The sequence below is a fragment of the Pongo abelii genome, chromosome 14, assembly GCF_028885655.2.
Source record: "Pongo abelii isolate AG06213 chromosome 14, NHGRI_mPonAbe1-v2.0_pri, whole genome shotgun sequence".
Lineage (NCBI taxonomy): Eukaryota > Metazoa > Chordata > Mammalia > Primates > Hominidae > Pongo > Pongo abelii.
In genome coordinates, this window is record NC_071999.2 from 107477770 (window position 1) to 107504959 (window position 27190).

The 27190-nt window shown below is 37.9% G+C and overlaps 1 protein-coding gene across 7 annotated transcripts in view; it reads right to left on the reverse strand.

Annotated features, from left to right (window-relative positions):
* NALCN (sodium leak channel, non-selective) overlaps positions 1-27190 on the reverse strand; it is a 365066-nt gene that overhangs the window by 218351 nt on the left and 119525 nt on the right. For all 7 annotated transcript variants that reach the window (XM_024231054.3, XM_024231061.3, XM_054529197.2 and 4 more), the window contains exons 8-10: positions 25285-25427; positions 25051-25155; positions 17061-17147 (exon numbers count right to left, since the gene is read on the reverse strand). In XM_024231054.3, coding sequence (XP_024086822.1) covers positions 17061-17147; positions 25051-25155; positions 25285-25427 — 335 coding nt within the window. The remainder of the gene's footprint in view (positions 1-17060; positions 17148-25050; positions 25156-25284; positions 25428-27190) is intronic.

Here is a 27190-nt window from a genome sequence, read left to right on the forward strand (position 1 = left end):
CCCTGTATCCACACATCCTTGGCAGTATCCTCCACACTGACTCCAGACTCAGCCACGTGACTTGTTTTGGTCAGTGAGATGGTAGCAAAGGTGAAGTAAGCAGAGACTTGGAAAATACTTGTGTATTAAAAATTACTTTTGCTGCTCTTGGAACCCCGAGTGACCACATCATCGCTGCAGCCTAGCCTGTTGCATGGTGGCCAGGTGGCCATGGGCCCTGCCATTCTCTTCATTCCAATTAACGGCGAGCCACACCCAAAATCAGAGATGCCAGCTGATGAGTGGCTGACCGCAGAGGCAGGGGTGAGCTCAGCTGTAGTCAGCTGAGATTGGCTCAGACTAGCAGGGCTGTTCAACTGATCCACAAAATCATGAGCAAGAGTTACTGTCTGTCCAGGCCATTAAGTATTAGGATGCCTTGTTGTTTAGCAAAAGCTATTATACCTACCAAGCTGGTTTCCTCTTCCTGGCATATAGCTCATCTATATCACTCAGCTTACTATTACTGAAGTGGAGCAATGTGATTGGTTCTCACCACCAGAACAGAAATGGAAGCGATGCATCACTTTGGATGTGTCGCTTTGAGAAAGGGTGTGCCTTCTCGAAAGTCTCCCTCTCTCTTTCCCTCTACGGTGATGTCGGAAACTAGGTGCTTTGGATGGAGGCATCAAAAATTCCACTTTCTGCAAACAAAATTTTACAATGTGTTTACACAGACATGTATGACATGTATGCATGCATATGCCATCTCTGACTGAAGTGGGAGTGCAGCTTGCCCCAGCTGTGGTGTGCTGGAGCTGCAGTCGCGTCTCTCTCCACCTTCATGTTTACTGATGTCATGTCGGCGACTTGAAATTGGCCATGGCGGGAGCATTTACATTATGGAAAGCAGAAAATGCTAACAGTCAGGACTCCTGGACTTCAACTTGATTGTTCACCACTCAGCTCCCCCAGCTCTTATGGCATCTCTGAGTCTGCTGTAAGGTATTTGAAAACTCATACATTGATCATAAATAATAACCCTTGTGGGAAGGGGAGACTATTTTCTGGGCTTTTCTAAGGTGTTTAGCTTCGTTACTCTAGTCTGGGTCATATATATTATATATAGTCCTTTTCTGCTGTTTAGAGACTGCTTATGAATCACAATGCCATGGCAGTCACACAGCTATGATGCCTTACTAAGCACTAGGAGCACACAAAAGCCATTTCTGGGCATTGGGATACTGTCACTAAGACTACAGAGATCTGAATATATCAGTTAAAGTAAGAAATATTTAAAATAGAACTTTTCCTATATTCTGTCCAATAAAATCATCTGTCTTGAATTGATTTAAAACATGAGAAATTTTCTTTATGAAAGCTTCAATTTAGGACAACATGTATTCCCTAGAGTACAATGCCATGATGGATAGTCACAATTTAAACTATCTTATAGAACACTACTTAAAATCTTCTGGTTTCCTCACACTTTGTGGCCTACATTTATGGATTAGTAGGAGAAAGGAAAAGTAAACGATGACATGTACAAAAACCTTTCAATTAACTAACCTATAATTTATGGATTAAGAACTCAATACCCCTGCATGACTTCATTATTGACTTGGAAGAAAAATTCAGAATAAACATGCTAAAATCTTGGCTTTTCAACAATGAAGTGTTGACTTTGCTTACTTGGCTGGACATGGGTAAGAAAAATCAAAAATATTAGTTATTCCACAACACTTTTCTTTCATGTTCCTTGGTGTCCAGAAAGAGTAGAAAAAGCTCATATATATGTGTATATATGTATATATACACATATATGTATATATACACATATATATGTATATATACACATATATATGTATATATACACATATATATGTATATATACACATATATACACATATATATGTATATATACACTATATATACACATATATGTATATATACACATATATACACATATATGTATATATACACATATATACACATATATGTATATATACACATATATACACACATATATGTATATATACACGTATATATACATGTATATACATATATATGTATATATACGTGTATATATACGTGTATATATACATATATATATATTTTAGCCTGGTGTTCCTAAGCTTCAGTACTCAGTTCCTGCAAGGCTGGATTCATAGTAGATTCAACAATAATTTTTGATATGACTTAATTTCCTCCATGTACTCAATTGGCCATGGAGCATCTTCTGCCTCCTTCTGAGGAAAGTAGCGTCAGGGGCTAAACATTTCTCTATCTCCTGTATTAAATGAAAGTAATGTTGGTACTGTTGACATAGTTAACTGGACCATGAACCAGGCTTCAGAAAGGCAGTTTCCCCTGAGGTGTCTTAGCAAGAACTCCTAAAAAAGGAATGCTCTAACCTAGATGGTGGTCCCAAGACCCTCTCATCCCCTTCCCTATCTTTGGCATGTATTAATACAAAGTGAGTAAAACAAATTAGGACACTAGAGTTCAAACAATATAATCTTGTTGCTTCAAGTAATATGATCTCCTATCCTAGGAAGCCGCACCATTCTGCTTTGGGCACAAGAAGACCCAGGGTGATGGTCAGCCAAGGAGGCCTCACTATACACGTTCCATCAATAAGTCTCGGCCTGTGGCAGTCACTGGGGCTGTCCCTTCTTCGTGACCCTCTGGTTCTGACATACACTCAAGTGTCAGTGAAATACCAGAGTAAAAATTAGCAATGAAAATGCTAAAATCTTGGCTTTTTAACGGTTAAGTGTTGACCTTGCTTATTTGGCTGGACATAGGTAATAATAAAAATCAGAATATGAGTCCTTCCACAAGAATTTTCTCTCATGTTCCTGGTGTCTAGAAAAACCCAACCATTATTTTTTTTAGCCTGATGTTCCCATACTTCAGTACTGAGTTCCTAAAAGGCTGGACACATATTAGATTCAACAATTTGAATATATATGATGTTTTATATTTTTCTCACTAGTACTCCACCAACCACACAGTTACTGAATAATCTCAACAGATTTTGACAAAAGGTGCTTTCTTAATCTTAGTTATCTGTATTGTTGTGAGTTTTCCTTTATCCTTGTCTTCATGGGTAGGTTATTGAGAAGTCAGGAAGGGCTACAATAGGGCTGCTAGACAGGCGACACGACGCCATGATGGTTTTGAGACGTCATTGACATTTCCATAGCTAATTAAATTCCTACATCTAGCATCACTTAAAATTGACTTTTATGTTCATATTTTTATTTTTAGTATTAAATGGTGGGCAGGTGAACACAAAACTTTTGTTTTAAACTCAAGAGACAAATTACGAATTCAAAATTGAAGCTAACTGTCCTTTCTAATACACTGTATTTTTAATGCAATGCAGGACCTCACTTGTGATATTTAATGAATGCATAAATAAATAAAATAATTTTGAGCTATGTAGAATCTTTAATGAAAGACTCATTTTGAAATATTTAGAGTATTTAGGAAAAACATTAAAACAAATGTGAAGGACTGAACTGCCTGATATACAAAGTGACTTACATTTTAGATTATGTCTAAACCTGTCAGCAGCTTTAGAGTGCATAAGGCATCATATTGCTGCTTCAAACCCTTCTACTGCAGATTGTGTTGAACACCGAGAAAATACACAGCAGTTTCAAACCCTGGCTTTGAGGCTTAAAGAAAGCTGCATATTTAACCTGGAGATCAAGACTTGCAAAACCAAACCAACCAAACAAACAAAAAAACTCATCCTTCATTTTTTCCAAAGGTGACAATGCAACAAATCTTTGGTGATGGAAATTTGTCTCCAATGGACATTTTATAAATGCTTGGCATAAGTTAGTACATGTCTCCTAATTAATATAATTGTAAACATTCAAGAGTTATAGGACTGATTCAGACTGGAGGATGAAAATATAATATGAGACGGGAATTTAGTTTGAGATAATGCGGCACGCAAATAATTTTAAAATGTTCTGCATATTTCTTCCAATGAGGTTTAAAAATCAAAGAAGCAAAACCGTTTAATTGCCACTAAGACAGATAAACAAATAAATAAAAATAACACTAATATTTTAATCTTATTTTTTATTATAATATACCTGGTCATCTGGTGTCTATTCTAAATATAATTATTATTTGAAATATAATCAGGATATATTAGATACATATTGAATATATAGTTAAATAAATATATATGGGATATTTAGAACTGAGGATTTATACAATTGGCCCCTCTGTGTAGTTTATTTGGCCACTGGCTTCAAAATTACAATAGGTCTTTTTCAAGTAGCATTTTAGCTACCCCTTTCCACATTTAGCTATTGTATTTTTCCTGGTTTTAATATTTATTCCAGGTAATTACTGCATAACCATTTTTATATTCACTTTTTCCTACAAACTTTTCCTCCAAGCAGTTGTTTTATATTCCCCTGAGAAATTGAAAATGAATATGTGTGCGCCTGTGTGTGAGCATATGTGTGTGTGTGAGGTATGTGCGTGTGTGAGGTGTGTGTGTGTGAGGTATGTGCGTGTGTGAGGTGTGTGTGTGAGGTATGTGCATGTGTGAGGTGTGTGTGTGAGGTGTGTGTGTGTGAGGTATGTGTGTGTGAGGTATGTGCGTGAGCATATGTGTGTGTGTGAGGTATGTGTGTGTGTGAGATATGTGCGTGTGTGAGGTGTGTGTGTGTGAGGTATGTGCGTGTGTGAGGTGTGTGTGTGAGGTGTGTGTGTGAGGTATGTGTGTGTGTGAGGTGTGTGTGTGTGAGGTGTGTGTGTGTGAGGTATGTGTGTGAGCATGCATGAGTATGTACAAGTGTGTGTGTGCACGTGTGTGTGCATGTGTGCATAAGCATGTAGGTGTCTGTGTGTCACTGTGTCACCGTTTGTATGTGTGAGGTATGTGTGTGTGTTTGTATAAGTGTGTGTATGCATGTCCGTGTGCATGCATGTGTGTCACTGTGTGTCACCGTTTGTGAGTGTGCATTGTGAGGTGTGTGTGAGCATGTATGTGTGTGTAGCCGTGTGTCTGCATGTGTGCATATGTGTCTGTGTGTGATTGTGTGTCACTGTGTGTATGTACATGTGAAGTGTGCGTGCGTGAGCATGTGTAAGTGTGTAGATCTGTGTGTGTGCCCGTGTGCATGTGTGTGTCTGCGATTGTGTGTCACTGTGTGTGTATGTACGTGTGAGGTGTGTGAGCGTGCATGAGCATGTATAAGTGTGTAGGCGTGTGTATGTGCACGAGTGTGCACGTGTGTCTGTGTGTCACTGTGTGTGTTTGAGGTGTGTGTGCATGTGTGAGCATGTGTAAGCCTGTATGAGTGTGTTTTTGACTGTGTGTCTCTTTGTGTGCATGCGTGAGCATTTGGGGGAAGCATCATTTGACACCTGCCTAAGGAGAGAGTAAGAATTTGGGTCTGCTGTGTGTGAGGCTATGTTTTCTACACATGAACGCAGCTGGATGTGTACAATCACGTATAATTCAGCAAATTTTTGGCAAATGTCTATTGTGAATGAAGCAATAGAGAAGAAAGAGAAACAAAAAAGAAAATGACCAAATATAATCAAGGAATCAGAGATCACTCTGTTGAGGAAGCATTGACCTGATTTTGAGGGCAGGAATATGAAGATGGAGTGGAGAGAATGAGCCAAAAAATTTCAAAATACTGAAGTAATGACAGAATTGAAGAGGGATCAGATTGGATTTGGAGAGGACAAAAGGAGAAGCATAATGGGTTGGTTTGGAGGTTTCTGGAAATGCAGGGAAAACCTAGTTTCTTTGTGGGAATGGGTTGGGGAGAGAGCTGCGTTTAGTTTTTATGGTGAGAAGGGTGATGTGTCTGTGAGAATGCCTGGGAAACACGCCTGCTGGACATTTAGAAATGCACCTCTAAAACCTTGGAAAGGAAGCAGGGCTGGCCCTAAAGGCTAGAGTCACTGGGCTTGGGGCACGCGAGAGAGCCGACTTCCTGGAAATGGACAGGATGCCCTGGGTAGTGAACAGCGCTGGGCGAGTGCGCTGATGGCGATGACAGACACGTCTACAGATCGAGTGGTCCACGGCTTCCCACACACTGTGCCTGTATGTACAGTCCATCATCTCTAATTGTTACAAAACCCCGAGAGAGGTTATTATTCTCACTTTTCAGGTAATGAAACTAAGGCTTAGAGAAATTAATCAAATTGTCCCAGGTGCTCCTCGGCCACACGGTCTTAGCTGGATCACATTGTCTTCTCACGCTGGTCTGTGAGTATAGAAGAGGCTAGCTTCTGGAGGGAACCTACATTCTCATGGGCTCCATCAATTCTTGAAATGATCTGCCAGTTTGTGGGAAGGTTCATGAAGAAGATAGTTTCAGGAGTGCCTAGGATGTCACTTTGTCACTTGAAATGCTCACATCACACAGGCCACCTCCCCTCAATCTTAGCCTTCAATGGAAACGTTTTCAAAGAGCATTAAAACACTGCAGGAATAATTTCGCCACCATTTGACCTACTTTCAGCAAGCGCCTGTTACCTCCCTCTGTTCCTCACAGGAGGCACGCGGTGGAATGCTACCAGAGGGAAACTGAGATCCATTGTACCACGTCTCATGCATATGTACTTTCATTCTCTTGTCAGAGACTTTCCTCATGGTAATAGAGCACGGGGGTGTGTTGGAAGATGGTTCAAAAGTGTGCAGCCACATCTGTCAAAGTGTCGAGAGATGAAAACTCCTACCTGAGCAGCAGCGGGAAAATGGCTTGTCACAGCAGCCGCTGAGGAATGAGGGTCCAATTGAATAGACATCTATTTATCAAGCACTGGAGTGACCCTTCCCACAGCTATGGCTTATGCTAAAATAGTATTTAAACAGCTATATACTCGCTTGGTTTGATGCTAAAAGAGTCAATTATAACTTTTCACCTTTCTAAGACTCACACTTAAGCACACAATGAAGAAACTTTCTAATCGGTTTCTTTAATACCACATAAAAGAATTGCCTTATTAACTAAAGATGGGAGAGATGAAAAAGGTACATGTGTCAAGCATTAATATTTTAGATTTGTCTTTAATATCTTAAATTTTTATTTAGAAAGAAACAATATACCCTTTAGAAACACACAGAATTCCTGAACATCACTTAGAAAAATCAACAGATAAATGGGCAAATGAGATAAACAAGCAATCTACAGTCAGGAGATCGAGACCATCCTGGCTAACACAGTGAAACCCTGTCTCTACTAAAAATACAAAAAATTAGCCGGGCGTGGTGGCGGGCGCCTGTAGTCCCAGCGACTCGGGAGGCTGAGGCAGAAGAATGGCGTGAACCCAGGAGGCGGAGCTTGCAGTGAGCCGAGATCGCGCCAACGCACTCCAGCCTGGGCGACAGAGCAAGACTCCATCTCAAAAAAAAAAAAAAAAAAATAGAAAATGTGTGGCCCTTGAATCTAAAAATGTTCAACATCCATTAATCAGGGAAATCAGGGAGATGCAAATTTACATTACAAGACACCATTTCATGTCATCAGGTGTAAAAGCCTGATAACATCAAGTGCAGATGAAGATGTAGACAATGAGCAGTCTTACATGTTTCTAGAAGGCATACAAAATAGCCCTGTCATCCAGACAGCCATCTGCCATATCTCAGAGAGTCAAAGGTGTTCATATCCTTTAAGCCAGAAATTGCTGTCCTAGCTATATATGTTAGAACAGCTCTCTCACGTGTGCATACAAAGGCATGGATAAGAAAGGTCTTAGAAGGTCTGCAATAGCAAAATAATAAAAAGCAAGCTCAATGTCCATCAATAGTGGAGTGAATAAATGAATGAACAAACTGTGGGATATTTTTACAGTAGGATAATACACAGGGGTGAAAATGAAGTGGTTAAAAATATAACGTGGACTGCCTGAGATGAAATCCACATTCAGTAACTATGTGACCTTCATCAAATTCCTTATGCTGTCTGTGCCTCAACCTCCTCTTTTGTAAAACAGATCGTATTAGTACCTACATTTATGGTGCTGTGAGCATTAAATAATTTAATACCTAATAAAACACACAGTGAGTGGTCCGCAAATATTAGCTATTATTATTTCTGACAGACACATAGGTATTTTTTATCTGTGTTTCTAAATTATTTCAGAATATGTATTTTTTAAATGCAAGGAAATTGACTTAATATTATGTTGTAAAATAGCACCAATTTACAAATTGTCCATTTGTAAGTTTATAGTAACTATGTGGTGTTTCTCTAAAGAAACTATCTTATACAGCATGATTTGAGCTTCAGGTGAGACTGTAATAGTCTATTTCTTTAGCTCTTAATAAACTTCTCAAGTCCTATAAGATTTAAAAGTTTAACAGGAAAAGTGATCCCTGAGTTGTAAGTACTGCAGTCAAGTCTCACTACTTAATATGACCAAAGAGTTGTGTCCTCTCTCCACCCATTCCATGAAGCTAAGGAGGGTGGTTGAGTAGTGGTTCCAGCAGAGATGGGGCAAGGCTTGCAGAGGGGATTAAAAAGGGAGGTTTCAAACGACTTTGGGTTTGCTCTGTAGGGAAATCCAATACTTTGCTTAAGCAGACCTGCTCTTTCCTTCCATTTGCACTCTCCTGACCTGCTACTCCTGACCATGCCTCCTGTTTCTGATGCCCCCATGCAACTTCATTTTCTCCCAGTGCACCTTCAACTTTGGGTGTCTTCTGGGGAGTCTCGTTAGGGCTTTTGATTGGGAGGTCATTACACTCAGTTGCAATATGCAAGGAGAGAAACAAAACAAAACAAAACAGAATAAAACCAGTGTTCAAGGTGAGAAAACAGAGGCAGGCTCACAGACGGAAATCATGTGGCTCAAACGGAGAGCGAGAGACAGGCAGAGAAAGGCCGAATGACACTCGCAATAAATGTTCCCTTTCAGCAGATGGTCTGTTCCTTCCAATCAAATAATTCTTTACTAAGTCATAAATACTCACTAATTCTCACAAACCCAGGAAAAATGCATTCTCATCCCCATTTTCCATAAACATGTCCTATCGCGTACCACTAGTAGGTAGCGTAGCTGAAATATGTTTCCAGAGTCTTATCTCTAACAGACTACAATAGTGTGTAGTCTCAAAACAAGATGTTGTGTTGGGTGTTTATGCATCAAGTGAAGATAAGGAGATCTGTAGCTGGGGAGGAAAGAGGGAGAGGTGAGGAGGTCATGTTGGGAGATGCACATTTAGGCAGTTGTTGCACAAAAAGAAAAGAAACCAGGTATGGGGCTTGGCTTATCTTTGTTCCTAGGCTTTCCTTTTCACCGCCAGTCATCTGGTCCCCACAGTATGGACCAAAAACAGGAAAAGGCAGGCAGATCACGAGATCATCCTGGCCAACATGGTGAAACCCCGTCTCTACTAAAATATAAAAAATTAGGTGGGAGTGGTGGCCGGCGCCTGTAGTCCCAGCTACTCAGGAGGCTGAGGCAGGGGAATCGCTTGAACCCGGGAGGCAGAGGTTGCAGTGAACCAAGATCACACCAATGCACTCCAGCCTGATGACAGAGCGAGACTCCTTCTCAAAAAAAAAAAAAGGGAACAGGCACGAGGGGCCCCTAAGTGACAAGAATATCAGCAATGTACAGAGATGAGAAAGAGCCAGAAAGACATTGCAGGCATGACAGAGGATGGGAGCGGGTTTTTCAGGGGTTCTAGGACATTCACTTATTCATTTTAACGTGAGGATAAATTTATTAGGAATTGCACACATTTACCATGCTCAGTATCTTATTAAACTTAGCCTTATTAAGCATGGTATAAATTTCATTAATAACTGGATAAACATGAGAAATGTCCTAGCCAAATTAATATAATTAAGTTGATTAACAGAAAATTTTAACAAGTGGCATTAAAGAGCTCACCACACATAACTTACCAAGCTAACAATACCTTTCTGCTAGTCTTCCCGCTCCAAACTTGTGGTCTTGCAATTAAATTTACAAGTATGTGCATTTTAATTTATTATAAAAACAGAAAGATCACTTTAAGGGCACCAGATTGAATCGTTTCCTTGCATGTCTGCATATGGTTCCTATTCTAATTATAATTATAGCTATGATTGTAATTGTAATTTGTGTTTCAGAACACAAAATAAATTTGTGGTTTCAAACTGCAGACAAAAGATGCCTATATTTTCCTCCACGAATGGCTCAATAGAGCCTATTTTTTCTGTAGAAGAGTAAGAAGATCTTTTATGTGCCCTAATTCATTTGACTATCTCCATAAGCAATATTTGAAAAGAGGAAACAAATACCATAATAATGGAAATATTTGATATAAGCTAAAATATGTATGTGCACATGGTGGGAATGTAGGAAAACAATTTAAAATTAGTTGCCAATGTGTGATCGGAATCACTGCCCATTGAAATATATAAAATCCTAATAGTTTTATGCCAGCAATGTTTCTATATATATATGTATATACACATATACACACATATACACACTTATATATGTGTACATATAAACGTGTGTATATATATGTTTGTGTATATATACACACACATAGAGAGAGAGGGAGAAAGACAGAATAAATTATTACTCATAAAAAACTCAGCATCACAGAAGCATTGGTTACATCATGTGTTTAATTTAATAATGGTGAGGAAAATTAAGCCACCTTAATCAATCCTGTTTTATTAAATTACCTAATTACTTATAGTAACTGGATGAGGATACAGAGTAGAAAATATGGTGAAAAGTATAATACATAATACCAATGAAGAAAGTTTTGATTTTTTAGTACATTTCATTTATAAGAGAATTTGAGCCAGCTTCCAATTATGTTGAGTTATGATTTTAAAGTTTTAAAATGTTAAAAACATAAAATACACGAAAATACTATTTTGGAATCTCTGAAATGTGTGGACTACTTGTTATTATATAATCTTTGTGATCTAAAGTTACATTATTTTCATTTATTCCGTGAGTCACTCAACCAAGTGCCTCCTGAGACCTAGCAAGTAACATAACGAGAAAACTAGGCTTAGGGTTACATATTTAACACATCGGAATAACCTTTTTTCTTAAAATACTATGTTCATTTCTCGTTGTTTTCTGTAATCACAGGGTGCTTTGAAAATGCCTTGTATTTATTCTTTATTCATTCATCCATGCATTTGTGTATCTTTATACATTTATATATTTATGAATTTATTACTTATTCATTTATTTCCACACGATAGAGTCATGGACAAAGAGAAATGTTTCTCTACTCTTAGAAAATAAATGTATGAATTCATGGGTAGGTAAAACACTCACCTCCAGTGCTGTGGAGACAATATGGAGAGTTGGGAAACTGAGGCACAATAAAGCCTCTCTGCCCCTGCTCATGTGGTAGCCACCACCAAGCTCTGGCTAACTCTAGCCAGGTGGAAATGAGAGCTCTTTGTTGCCAGATCATTCTCTTTTACAAGATGGGTAGGATGTGTGGGTTTTTATGTAAAATACTCTGGTTTTTAAACTTTGGGTCAAATTTAAAAACAAAGTCCCACTTTGAACAAAATCAACAATTCCTAGTAGTTAAATGGGAACTCAAACATCAGTTTACTATCTCTCAGATATTATTGATACCTCATTTTTTCTAGTTTATTTCAACAGTTTCAAAATTAGAAATTCCATTTAAGTACAGCTGTTCAAATGTTTCATTCCAATAAACTCTGTCTTCTCGTTAACATACAATTAGTTCGGGTTCAGCTGGGCGCAGTGGCTCACACCTGTAATCCCAGCACTTTGGGAGGCTGAGGTGGGCGGATCATGAGGTCAGGAGTTCAAGACCAGCCTGACCAATATGGTGAAACCCGGTTTCTACTAAAAATACAAAAATTAGCCAGGTGTGGTAGCGCATGCCTGTAGTCCCAGCTACTCTGGAGGCTGAGGTAGGAGAATCATTTGAACCTGGAAGGCAGAGGTTGCAGTAAGCCCAGATTGCACCACTGCATTCCAGCCTAGGCAACAGAGTGAGACTCTGTCTCAAAAAAAAAAAAAAAAAAAAGAAGAATGAGTTTGGGTTCTTTTCAATGATGCTATTCCTAACACTATATTTCTAAACATAAGACAAATTTATCTTATATGCTTACAAGATGAAAAGAGTTCTGAAAGAGGTGAAACATAACAGAAGTCAGGGTTATGTCCTGCCAAGGCTCTGCCACCACAGATTAGAGGAGACATCCTGGCAAAACTATCCAGAGATATCCAAAGCCCTGCAACCTCTACGAGGCACTTTCTGGAAGCAAACTCCAAGTGTACTGCTTGCTTTAGACGCCAACGACATGCATATAGAAATAAGTGTTTTGTATGGAAAAGGGTGTTATTGCCACAGTCTATTCAATTTCTACTTCTTAGAGACAAGACCAGGAGGATAAAAAGAGCAGCTTCTAAGTGAGAGGTCAAATAAGTACTTTCATAAGCCAAGAAGGTACTGGCTCCTTCTTTCACTGGACTGTTCTCAGTTAATAAACGTAATTGATCATCTCTCATGTCTAAAGCATAGTTGCAGTAGTGACCATGACTGGTATGGTCTCTAAAGTAATGGAATTTCCCCTGGTTGGAGAAGCAGACATCAAACAACTAATTATATCCTTAATTTATTTTATTAAAATTATGACAGACATAAAAGAAAAGTGTAGGATGATATGAAAACATGTAACAGAGGTACCTGGCTTATTTTTTGAGGATAAGAAAGTGATGTTTGAGCTGAGTTCTGAAGGATGAGTGAGAAGGAAGTGGTGAAGGAAGAGGAAACATTCTGTGAAAATGTCAGTGCTTCCTGGAGGCAGAAATGCTTTTTCATGTGAAATAAAATAAATAAATGCAGGAGTCTGAGAAGAATCGCCTCAACATTAACCTCCAAGTTACCTATTGGAAGAAGAATGAGGAAGGATACATTGAAAGAAGATTTCAAGTAAACTCTTCCTTTTAATTTGATTTCCATATTAATTTTTTATGAGAACATGTTCACATTTTGCTTGTTTTTAAAATAAAAAGAAGTGGTATATGTTCCTGTTCAGCCTTGAGGGTAAGATACCATGATAGTCCAAGCCAGGGAGTGGAAGATTCAGCTGAAAATTTTCCTGTTACCCAGTTTTAGATGGCATTAATCATTAGTAATAGCCATCAAGTATTTCGGGACCATTTTATCTTCAATATATTTTTACTTAATTCTTTTCTTTTAATTAATTAATTATTTTCTTGCTGAGACATAGAAATGTATTCTCTCTCTAATCACAGCTCCTGCCCGGTACAAATAGACAACTTCTTGGCCATCCCACTTTTCTTCCATGCACTCTTCATTGCTGCCTCTGGAAAGCTTTATTCAGGGCCAAACACATGAAATTGAGTGGAATGAAACTTGTGTCATACTGAATTACCTGACCCCTTTCCCCCCAGTTTCTAAGCATATGAGTCACATTCATAAGATGTGATATGCATGCTGCTATATTCATAACACATATCTCATATAGGGGTCTCTGAGATGCCCCATCTATACACTTCAAGCCCAACATCTATCCCCACACCATTCCAATCTTTATTTTACTATCTCCTTGCTCGATTTTGTCATCACACTTCACCTTGTCATTAATCCCTTGCTATTCTCAAATCTTTGTGATTAGGAGGCTGACTTGCGTCCTAATTTCAGATGGCCACCTTGAGGCATCTATTAACAAGGATTTAATAGATTTTAAAGTTCTGGATACCATACAACTCTGATTTGGCACTCAGAGTAGCCCTGATAGTTTATTTCTCTATCACGAACTTATGATTTCTTGCATATTTTTTTCAGCTGGATAAAGCATGGGACTAGGAACCATAAGACCCAGCCACTAGTCCTGGGTTCTCCCTCTGGTTGAATGTAACTTCAGGAGACATCCCCATGTCCTCTGAATCACCACTTTCTCCTATAAATGGCTGACCAGGCATGTTGGTCTTTCTACATCACAGGGTTGTAGTAAACCTCATCCTTAGTCATTCTTTTCCTCATTATCTCTCTTTTTTTTTTTTTTTTTTTTTTTTGAGACAGAGTCTCACTCTGTTGCCCAGGCTACACTGCAGTGGCACAATCTCAGCTCACTGCAACCTCCACCTCCCAGGTTCAAGTGATTCTTGTGCCTCAGCCTCCCAAGTAGCTGGGACTACAGGTGCACACCACAATGCCTGGCTAATATTTGGATTTTTAGTAGAGATGGGGTTTCACCATGTTGGCCAGGCTGGTCTCAAACTCCTGACCTCAGGTGATCTGCCTGCCTCCCAAAATGCTGGAATTACTCATGGTTTTGGTTTTAAGATTATGCACTAAAACCTTCCCTGACCTCTCAAAGAGGATCCCAATTTATATATTCTCATTGCATCTTGCATTAGTTCTTTCAAAACCCACGTCACTCTTGTGATTGCTAGCTCAATGCTGCCTTTTTCCCTCCCACCCTCAAGCATACTGTAAGCTCTATAAATGTGGAGACTGTGTGTGTTTCTTTCAAGACTATCTTAGTGTCTAGCACATAGTTGGTACTCAGTAAATATCAGTTGATGGATTAAAAAATAATGTCAATAAAAGTGCTTTTTAGGTAAGACGCTAGTACTATAATCATTGTCATTATTGTTATTACTATTAGTAGTGATAGTAGGAGTAAAGGTAGTTGTAGTAGTTTTATATTAGCAGCATTGTCAACATCAAATATAGGACAGAAGGAGGACCACAAAATTATACTTATCAATATTCATTGTAAGCTTTTCCACTTATTGCCCTCCATTTTTTTAAACTGACAGAAATAAATAACTAACAATAAACAGAATGAAAAGGCAGTCTATGGAACAGGGGAAAACTGGAACACCGTATTTCTGAAAAGGAGATAATATCTAAAAGATGCAAAGAACTCATACAACTCAATACCAAAAAGCCCCCAAACTAAAAAACAAAAACAAACACAAAAAGCAAATAATCTGATTATAAATGAGCAAATTCTGAGTAGATTTTTTTCCAAAGAAGACATATGAATGGCCAATAGGTATATGAAAAAGTGCATACGATCCCTAATTATCAGTGAAATTCAAATTTAAGCCACAGTGAGATATCACCTCATATCTGTTACAATGGTCACCATCAAAAAGACAAAAGATAACTATTTGGCAAAGGCATAAAGAAAAGATAACCCTTTTACACTGTTGGTGGGGATTTAAATTGGTGGAGCCATTCTGAAACACAGTATGGAGGTTTCTTAAAAAATTAAAAATAGAACTACCATATGATCCCACAATCCCACTTCTGGATATATGCCCAAAGGAAATGAAATCAGTATCTCCAAGAGACATCTGCAGCCCCGTGTTTACTGCAGCGTTATTCACAATGGTCAAGACAGGGAACAACCTAAGTGTCTACTGATGGATGAATGGATAAAAAAATGTGGTATAGACATACAATGAAATATTACTCAGCCATAATAAAGAAAAAAATCCTGCCATTGACCATTATATGGATAAGCCTGGAGGACATTATGCTAAGTGAAATGGACTAGACACAGAAAGACAAATACCACATAATCTCATTTATATATGGAATCTCAAAAAGTCAAATTCATTGAAGCAGAGAGTAGGATGGTGGTTACCAGGGGCTGGGGACAGGGGGTAGAAATGGGGAGATATTAGTTATCGGTCAAAAGATGGCCAAGTTCTCAGGATCTAATAAACAAAGTGATTCATTAATGGTTAATAATACTGTATTGTATACATGAGATTTTCTAGGAGATTAGATCTTAAGTGTTACCCCCCACCCCCCCCACACAGAGGTAATTACTGAATATATGCGGTGATGGGTGTGTTAATTAGCTTGGTTGCAACAATCGTTTTACACTGTGTACATATATCAAATCATCACATTGTATACCTTAAGGATTTACAATTTTATTTGTTAATCACACCGCAATACAAATAGAAACAAAAAGAAGTAAATAACTCTATGGTAAAATGGCCATATAAACACAGCCCACAGTAATGGCTCAGAGTACAATTTTATTTTTCATGTACCCATCCTTGAGTTGCGTAATAAGTCCCTATCTGGAGAAAGACCCAAAAGAAAGAAAAGAGATACAGTCTCATCCCACAGCAGATGTGAACACTTCTCCAAATTATGAGGGCAGGATATAAAGAACTATGGAAACCACCCCTTGCGAGAAGAGGATTTGTCACTGAAAACCAAAAAGGCTAAAGAAAATAAAATTCTCCAGATGGAAGAATTAATTCTCCGATCCTACGAGTGGGCTGCTTGGAGGGAAAATGAAAGTGAAAATATTATGGAAAGTTAGTGGTGCTGCTCTTGGAAAGGTGACATTATTTTGAATGAGTTACTGGTATTTAGGGGGCAAGGAGGGGGAACTAAGCAAGAGAGGGGGTCAGTATGGCCCCCTGAAGAAGAGATAAAGGAGTTTATTGGGTCTTATTGTTATTATTGTTATCCATATTGTTGTCAATGGCAGCTTGGAGAAGATGGTTATTCCGGAAAGTTCACAGGCAGGGACCTGAGGCTCCATCTTCTAATCACTGTGAGAATCTATCTCATGAGGACTCTCAGGCCCCACCTGCAATCCTTACATTTGCTATCGGTGCACTTTGCTAAAGAAACACCTCTACATATGTTCCTCTGAAAGTTTGCAAATGCAGAAAAACAGAGAGACTATGTATTAACATATTTTTTCCCAGTTACTCAGTGAGGCATTAAACTGAATGAATTTGCCCACTGCCAAATAACTCAGGCCTTTGGTAAAGAATATTTTTATAAGATTTCACATGTCAACAAAATTCTTCATTGATTCAATACCACTGAAATGCTCTTACATGCGTGCAGCCATCAGAAACTTATCAAATCCCTATTATGTATCTTAAAAAAAAAAAAAAAGCTAGGTCCTGGGAATAGAGGAAGGAGTGAAGTATCATCTCTATCTTCAGGATCTTAAATTTGGACAAATCTAGAGCTTAAAGAACTGTGGATTTTCTTGGATGAAATAAAATCCAAAGACCTTTGCTGGGCGATTTTTAAAAATGTCATTGTACTGCACCTGGAGGCAGGCTGGGGCGCGTCCCTGGGGCTTGTTGACATCCACAGCTACCAGCTGCCAACCTCCAGCAGCATCTTCATGAAACATCTTCAAGACAAAGAAGGGAGATGAGTCAGAGACATTTAATATGGAACATTGAGAACTCTATGTCTCCAGCTTTGTATATTTTTATGTTATCAAAAATTTGTCTTCTTATGGATTTATATTTGGAATGAAGTCATTTCAATTATAGTTCTTTAACATTGAAAGCTTAAGTAGATGAAAAAAGAACAATGATAATAACTTGAGTTTATTGACTACTTGCTATGTCAGGCACTTTCTGTCTTGCATATGCTTTGCATATAATTGCTCAAATATTCTTCTCCACAAGAGAAATACTTTAGTATTTTATCCCTATTATATTGATAAATATCTATTAGATCTGTGAGAAAATGAAAATTAGAGTTAAAAAGCATTGTGTCTGGTGTGTTTTTACTATAGGTAGCAAATTTTTATTTTTATTTAGTGGATAGTTCTCACTGACCTAATAAAAATATTCTCAGGATCAATAAAATAAGAAGTGTGCAGGTAGCATAGGGAAAGAACTGGTGTTATTTTAATGGTAGAAGACTGCCACATTGCTTAATACACTTTGTGTAATTATTTTAACTAGGCAGCAATTAATCTGCTCAACAGAAATTTTATGTACGTATTATGAAGGGAACAAGCAGTTTCTTTTGGATTAAAGACCTAAGTGATGAAATTCAAGACGTTACAGGCCCGCTAAATCTGAAATCCATTGAATTAGATACCTAGGTTATTATCTCGTAGGTACCTATTATCTCCTAGGTATCATCACATATTACCTATGTGTCAATATTACACCCAGCTGGAAGACATTTCCCACTTTCACGTATTTTCCCACTAACATATTTTTCTTTCTAGTTCTTAGGAGCGAGTGTGTGTGTATGTGTGTATGGTAGGAATAGGGCAAAATTAAACATTTTTGTTTTTCTAAATAATGATACTAACTACAAGTGCTCACTGTTTTATTCCTGCCTGAGGTCACTGTTTTACAGAAATAAATATTTCCTTTGTCATCTTTATTTATGTCCTCCTGTTAGTCTGACCCTGTATTCAAAGGGGTAACTGCTAATGGAAATATGAATGAGATGACGCAAAGATCCCATTACCTAGGATTTGTAATTAGAGTTTCAAATCCCTGGTAGTAGTGGTGGTAGATCCTTTGTGGAAAATAAACTTGCCTTCTATAAAATGAGTGAGGTGGTGAGAGACAGTTGCCAAAAATCACAGGCCCTATATATATTTTTATTATTTTTTTTTGTGGGGGGAGATAGAGTCCTGCTCTGTCGCCCAGGCTGGAGTGTAGGGGCATGATCTCTGCTCACTGCAACCTCCGCCTCCCGGGTTCAAGCAATTTTCCTGTCTCTGCCTCCCGAGTAGCTGGGACTACAGGCAACCACCACAATGCCCAACTAATTTTTGTATGTTTTTTACTAGAGAGAGGGTTTCAGCATGTTGTCCAGGGTAGTTTCAAACTCCTGAACTCAGGCAATCCCCCCGCTTCTGCCTCCTATATGTATTTTTAAATGACAAAATTAAGGTGCACATTTACATAAAGCTCCTTTGACAAAGATGCCAACTGCAAATTGCTCATCTCAGCTGTCCATTTACAGGATTCTGTTTTTCTTTAGAATAAACTGCAAAAACTCTTTTTGGGGTGAATCAAGCATATTCTTCCTGAATAGGCTCATTCTGAGAATACAGACATCAGTGGAGATGCAAACCTGTTATAGGACCTTGTAAAGTTTCTGTCAAAATTCTGGAAGCCTCATTTTAAGGACAAAAGACAAAATCAGCATTGCCAGTCACCAGTTATTAATAAAAACCCTCTGTTGATACATCCTATACTCTCTAATTGTGGCATAAAGGATCCCTGGGGCATATATTTACTTTGATCAGTAGCAGACTAATTTTCTCTCTTAAATTATTTTTTTTCAGTAGACCAAAATCAAAAGAATCAATTTAATTTTCAGTAAAAGTGTTCTCCCAAGGTCATTTATTTGTATGAAATAAGTAAAGGAAATGCAAAAACGTTCAATTTCTCTTTAGTCCCCTGAATTATATAACATTTAGATTGGTTAATATTACAGTAGATCTTTGAGACAGAAGCTGGGCTAGCTAGCAGAAGCCAAGAATCCTCAGAGACTCAAATCCTTGCGGGGAGCTCGGCAGGGATGGCCAATCTTTCCTTTGTATCTCTTTTCCTTGTTTTACAAAGAGAACCTGTATGGGGCCACTAGGCTACCAAGAAAAAAGGCCAGTTCTTGCCCTTTTTTTGAAGCTGACCTTGACCATGTAACTACATACAGGACTATAGGATGCAAGCAGAAACCCTCTTTTCCTGTATTTCCTTCTTCTTCCTGCTCTCTGGGATATGGATGTGAGGGTTAGCGCTACAGCAGCCATGCTAGTCTACAAGGTGACTGTGGTAATGGAGGCTGTGCAAAGTGGAACAGAAAGGAAGGTGTCTGGATCCGTGGCAACATAGACAACCATACCACGCTGAATGAGCACCTCCAACTTTATATGAGAGAGAATGGGATTCCTCATCGCATACCTCACCTAAGCAACTTATTTTGGGCTTTTTTGTCCCTTGCAACTGAACGTAACTTAACTAGTACATGTGGTTTCTGTTAGAATGTCCATTAATTTTTTTTCATTTTACTGATGTAATTTTCCTTTCTCATTCTATAATTAAATATTTTACTATTAAAGGCTTAAAAAATGAGGATGAGTTGCAAAAGAAACAGCTTCAACCCATTCCCCAGAGACACCACCACTAACATTTTAGAGTTAACATTCCAGGTAGTTTACACACACACACACACACACACACACACACCTGCATCCCACACACAAACATAGGATCTTTTTTTGTACTAATATGTCACCAGCATATCTTCACATCAATAAAGATATTTTAATGGTTTGCATTTATTCCAATTTCATAATTTATAATCAATAACTTATTGCTAGAGATTAAGATTGTTTCCATTTTTTACAAACTGCCATAATGCCTCATAAACATCCTCAAACATATGCCCTTGGCTACTGCCCCCAATTTTTCTTAGGATACATTTCTAAAAGCGGACTTTCTTGGTCAGATAGTATGTATGTTTTACTTTTGGATACATATTGCCAAACGGTTTTCTGGAAAAGATGTTTTAATTCATACTCTTGGCAACAATGTATGCGAATGTCCCTTTCAGCCAGCAATAAATACTGTCTTTTTTAAGAAAAGAAAAGTTAACATGGGGCCAGAACAAAGACAGCATGTTGACAGCAGGGCTTGTAATGGCTAAATTGAAAGGAGGTAGCATCTCATGCTGAATAAAAAGGCTCTTGCAGCTGAGCAACCTGGTTCTGAGTCCCAGTTTTACCACTAGCTAGTTATATAACATTGGGTTAGATAATTAACTTTCCAATCATTGTCATTTTTTACATGCAAAGTGGAGACATTGATAGTGCCCACTTCACAGTATTATTGTGAAAATTAAATAAGACAGGTTGTAAAGACATTAGACTAGTGCAGATCTCAATATATGGGAGTGATTGTAAGAAGATGTTCTGAATTAGTAGAATATCACCAATAACGCAAATGAATTTCCATGGCACTCTCCTCTTAGCACAATCATTTGGAAGTGCACGGAGATTTCAACTTTGAAAATTCTCTCAGGCCTGTCCATTTGCAACTGCTAGAGTTTTATAACTGGTCGGTTGGTTTGTAAAGTAGCTAAAAATGCTTCTGGGATTGTTCCATTATAGGCATAATATCATCATCATCAACAACAACATGAATAACAGGTTATCTAATGGATAGTGGCAAGAGAAAGAATCTTGGTAATGGAGAATCACTAGCAGCTGAATTAGAATTCCAAACTCAAGACAGGCACACACACATCCACATACACAGTAATGCAGAGAAAATCTAAAATTTACTTTGCAATTTGTATGCTCTTTGGATTCTTTGAAAATTTATGGTTTTTCAAAAAATAGCTAATAGTCACTATGACAGAAAATAGTGAAAGTGGATACCTGGCTTGATTTCATTATGAAATAATATATTCAATGATGCAACCTCACAAAATTTAATTCTCATTTATGGCTTCCTATGATGATGTATTATTCTATTATTACGGTTTCTTATTAGAAGGCACTCATTATTACACCATGCTAGAAGCACCCTTCCCTGAAATGCATTAATTGAATTGTTTTCTCACATACTTTAATGATGTATATTCATGAGGAAATAAATGGTCTCGGAACACAGTAAACACATTTTTGCTAAAGTATTGTCTTTCAGCATTAAGTTATACATAGCTTTCTCTTTGGAGGAGAAATTCTTTCCATTTTGGATCATGTGTCTTTTCATCCATTTTTTTCTACTTTTTAACCCAGCACTGAATATTTATGCATAAGTTGCTTTAGGCATTGTATAACCCATATTCTAAGAATGTTGATGGAAACCTAAAGGAGAAAAACTCAAAAGTGCCCACTCTTCCCACACCAATTCTACTTTTATCAGTCTTCTCTCTTAATTAGGGGATATTAATTCAGAAAACACATGTCAGCAAGAGTGCTCAATCAGAGATAATAACAGACCCAGAAATGATTGCTCTCTTTGTACAATCAGAATATTTAATTATTTACCAAACCTTCAATATGATCCTATTGGACTATGATTCACTTATAAAAGTTAGGTATGTATTGACTGTCAGAAGCCTGCTTTGTGTCTCTTATCATTTTAACAGAAAAGTAGCCTTGTGTGGCTCTAAAGTTGGGCAGTTCTTTGAGTTCTACTCAAGGCAAAGTTGGGATAAGCTCATCTCCATCATGAGCTAGTCTAGATCAGAGGACCATGGGACTGGTAACAGGTATCTGAAGTAAAGCATCTAAATAATGGGAGTAAAAGTCTGGGTTAGTGAGATATGCTACTCAGGGCTTCGTCTTTCAGCTCATCTGCACATCCCAACATCCAGTGATGGGACATCACTAAAAAGTTGTGGCCTGGGTAACCCTATAGTGGATTAACACAGCGGGGTATTATATCATGGGTGTATGAATCACTTATCCTTCAACCCAATCCACAACTGAGCACAAGGCAATAGTTACCCATGTCTAAGAATCAGGCAGGTATGAAATCACAAGCCTCTCAGAGTCCAGGCAGAGTCAGTATTTAGTAATTTGAAATTTTCTACATCATTTTCCTTCTGTTTTCCAGTTACATGTTATATTACAGTCTCCTAAAGACCCTTGGCATTAATGTCTCTGTAATTTGTTCCTATGCTGTGTCTTGGAGGCATTTGGTGGTGACCACTCAATTGAAAAATATTGCTTTGTTATTTTAAAGAAACAGTTCTCATCACAGATTTCCTTTCGCCTCCCTTGAAATGGTCCCTGTCAGAGCCAGTTCCTAGTGAGCTGCCTAATATAACAGAAAGCCCCTTCCTTGTTCTGAAAATGTGCATATATATATATATATATATATATATTTTCTATACACATGGCTGCTATGGGAAGTCTGCAGACTTAGACATCAACAAGTCCAACAAGCCTAGGACCTTTTAGTCCTTTGATGAGAATAGCCTATATTTAACAACTGCAAATTTTCCATATGCTAGAGAAAGGCAAGAATGTACTTCCATGTTTGAAAAGCTGTGTGCATTACAATAACCATCTTTATTTTATTTCCTTCAAATTAGTAACTTGCGATTTAGTGTTTTAAACCACTGAATGAGAAGTCCCTGTTCACAGAATTTGGTCATATTTTACAAACGTAATAGCATCATGGCAAATTATGTCTCTCCCTTCTCTACACATAAAAGCATCAGAGGGCCCACTTGGAAGTGGCTAGCCAGGGTGGGCAGGGCCTGAAGCCCGTTGCTAGGCTGCCTGAGTGGTGTTTCACCCAGAGGCTGACAGCAGGAGCTTTGGTTGCTTAGCAACCAGGTCCTCAGCTATAGCATTTTTCTTAATGAAGGTTTTTCACAATTCTCTGTATGATTACCACTGCTGAATATCTGGACGCATTACCTCTGAATTACCAACTTATTCCTCTTGATTAAGTATAATTTCACATCAAAATGATTTTGTACAACTTTGTTCCAAGTCTCTTCACATTCCCCTTTCTATTAGAACCATTGGCTGACTTGGTGGTGCTTCCAAACACTATTTTTTCCAGCTGTAATTTTATACTTGAGAGTTACTCCATAAACATACTATGGTTTTAAAGGAATCTTAGGTCATCTCCAGGAACACTGCATGTGAGTTAAGGGCTGAGATCATAGTTCCATATTCCATTTAGGTCTCAAAGTCATAAGTGAAAACATGTCCTTCTAGAGGCTGCCACCTCGGAACGGATCGGGAACTTTCTTATCTCTCATAGTTTGCAAAAAGAGAGGAGAGAGGAGATGAGAACTTGCTATGGTTGATTTCTTGAAGGCTTTTCTACATGGCATTTCTGATATAATCTAGATAGCATATTCAAAAAACCTTTCATGGAAGTTTGAACAGTTGTTTGTCAAAACTGAATAAGACTGACACTATTTCATCTAGAATGAATTGACTGGACAATTCAGACTTTTACAGCATCATAAAGATGCCTCAACACCATCAGGCTTTTCCCAAATTAGTGTGTTTAATTGCATTTTAACATATAATTATTAAAAGTTCAACTTGAGGGTTTTCAAAAGTAAAATTTGTACACCTCGGCTCCTTGATAGATACCTTTGTCTTAACAGTTTTTGTAAGTGTTTACAAACTTGTTAAATATCCTTTAGAATTTAATATTGTAATAATTACAAGGCATTATATCATTTTATTCCTGATTCTGGAATTTATATTTTCTCTCTCTTTTATAAAGATTCACACTAGAAGAAGATATACAAACCTGCCCTTCCTTTTTTTAACACCACGAAAACACACACATGAAACAAAACCAAAAATAAAAACAAAGGCATTGGATCTGAATTGCCCTCTTATGTAATAACTGCTCTGCTGCTTTTAGCAAATTTGTAGCCCACCTTCAAATTCTCAGGAGTCTTATGGTTTTATGGAAACAATATTGTCTCATGGAACTTATGGGAATCCTTCTGAATATACAGGGATTCTTAAAAAAAATCACAAACATGTATTTGGGTTTGAGGGATCTTTTTCACAGTTTATTGTACCGTGGTTTGTTCTGAATGAAATATATTTTCCATTACAAAATTCTAATCCTACACATAGACATTACATAGGTTTGCAAGTGCATGAATAAATACTCATAAAAGTGAGAAATTCCATAGTGGTTTCATTTTATCTGCAAGCCATTTGAGGATTTGTGATGTCAGAATCAAAGGTATGTAATAAATGTGGTTAACGATCTTGGTTTTGTATCAAAACCACCCATAGAGCTGTTACAAAATATAGGTGTCATTACCTCACTGCCTGGAAGCTCTGATTTGATTGTTCTGGGTTTGGGCCTTTGAACCTGTTTTATTTTATTTTCTTTTATGTTTTTTGGGGGATAGGGTCTTGCTCTGTCACCCAGGCTGGGGTGCAGTGTTGTGATTGCAGCTCACTGCACCTTTGACCTCCTGAGCTCAAGTGATCCTCCCATCTCAGCCTCCTGAGTAGCTGGGACTACAAGCTCATGCCACTACTCTTGGCTAACTTTTAAAAATTTTTTGTAGAGACGGGGTCTTGCTACATTACCTAGGCTGGTCTCAAACTCCTGGGCTCAGCAATCCCTCTCCCTCAGCCTCCCAAAGTGCTGGAACTACAAGCATGAGCCACTGTGCCTGGCCTGCACCTGTATTTTTAAACAGCTTCCTGAGTCAGATTGTTGAAGCCCGACATGCAAGAGCTTCCCAAAGGTCCACTGATGGTGAGGGTGAGACATGAGCATGCTCGAATGGGTTATAACATCCTCTTGCTGATACCGTACCTGGGTGGTGGCTGTTGAGGTTGTGCTGCTTCTTGATCCCCACATTTGTTGAAACTGTACTCTGATTTCCGCAAATGTTTCAATGATAACAGCAATAAACACGTTCTGAAAAAAATCACAAACCACATTTACCAAACTCTAAGAATGACAAAGCAGAGGGCAACCAAAACCAAACAAAAGATCTGCAGAACTATCACAGAACATAGACTTTCTTAATACAATTCTTCGCAGTACCTTCACAAGCCAGGCGAGGAAGAAAATGAGGGTGATGAAATAGAAGTAGGAACGCCAACGGGGAAAGCTGTCAATTGCTCTGTACATGAGGAACACCCAGCCTTCCTGCGAGGCAGCCTCATAGACGGTGAATATACTGGTTCCTGTCATGACAGGGGAGGACAGACTGAGTCACAGTTGACTTTTGAAATAAGAAAGCATTTTCCAGAAAAACAATCAATATTTATCCATAGTCATTTTCTCAATGACAAAAGTGCTTCAAAAATTGATTAGAATCACATGCAACACATTTTACTGTTCTCACTCTTAAAATTTTAATAAAGTTGTTTCTGACTTCAAGCGAGGGTAATTTCAATATCTAACAATAAAATAATTTGATATTACACCTTTAGCTGTTAAATGCAACTAATAATGTGGAAAAGGAAATAAACAGTCAAACATAATTGAAAAAAGGATATGTACCATTTAAGCTTGCCACTTGGAGCCTAACACATTCAATAAGCTGAAAAGCACCTGCTATAGTTTTAACCAAAATGAAATAAATGGGAGAACTGGGTTTCATTTGAAATCACCTTCTCATAGGGAGAGTAAAGTATCTCAGCCTCCACAATTAATATGATGGAGCTTGTCTTTGGATTCCATGGTGTTACCGAACACCAAAATGTAAGGCAGTGAATCACCAAATAGGACTTTGTATTTTCTGGGAGAATTACCTCACAGAAAATACTTCTAGTAATGGAAAGAAAGGAAAGTTAAAAATATGTGGACAGATTTTTTAACATTGGTTAAGAGAACCTAAAATGCCATGTAGGGAAAAGATAGGTTTAATCCTAACAACACTATAAGATGTTTTACAGACAGGGAAACTAAAGCATATAAAGATAAAGTGACTTGTCTGAGGATGCAAAGATAATAATTAAGGGAACTGGAATTAACTCAGTCATTCTGGTACAAAGCCCCACACATCCAACCGTGATGATATCTTGCCTCTTTAATAGCCTTTCTGTAGTTAGTTTCTCCATCTGTAAAATGGGAAATAACACAGACTTTATAGTGTTGTGAGGATTTAATGACTTAATTCTTGTAAATCATAGGGTATGTTCTTAAGATATTTCAGGTATCATTATGATTATAAAATTGAAAATAATTGCTCAATATGCTTTTGTGAGAAAACACACACACATATACCATTGAAGTTGTTTATAAAATAAATATATGTTGTTATTCATAAAACTGGTAAACATTTGTACCTCAATAAATTCTACTTCTATAAATAAGTTTTATTATTACAGAATATAAAACCAATCTCCACTCATACATGTTTTAATTACACAGAAATTTAAATTAGAATGTGCATATGACCAAGTATCCCAACTAAGAGGAGAGTTGCACATGTTGGGGCAGCCTCACTGTTTCTTTGAGCCTGTGCATGAGAAAGCAGAATCAGAGCATCAGCAAACACAAAGGCATGCAGAACAGAAGGCAAGTCCAGCTGCAGACTTGATGACAAGGGAGAAAAAGAGGCTGGAAAGAAAAGCTAAGAGAAAGAAGCAAAGTGTATTCCTATCACCTATTATGCATTAATGTGTGCTAATATACTTTACATAGAATATAACTTCATAAATGTCCTGCCTTTCATTTTAAAAATCATATTTTGTACATTGGTACTGTAACTCCTTGTCATACAGCTGGTATTTGTAAAGCATGTTGAGTTTCTAGCCTCTTTAACACAACATGCTAAGGAAATCTCTATCTTATTAGCTAGGCAGATGGCAAAGTGGAGATGAAGGCAGATGTTATCAATACCATCTTACAGAAAAGAAAAGTGAAGGTCACTGGTTAATGAAGGTCTCCAAGGTGGAAAGTTATAGAACCAGAAATTGAACCCATATCATCAGGTCATAAT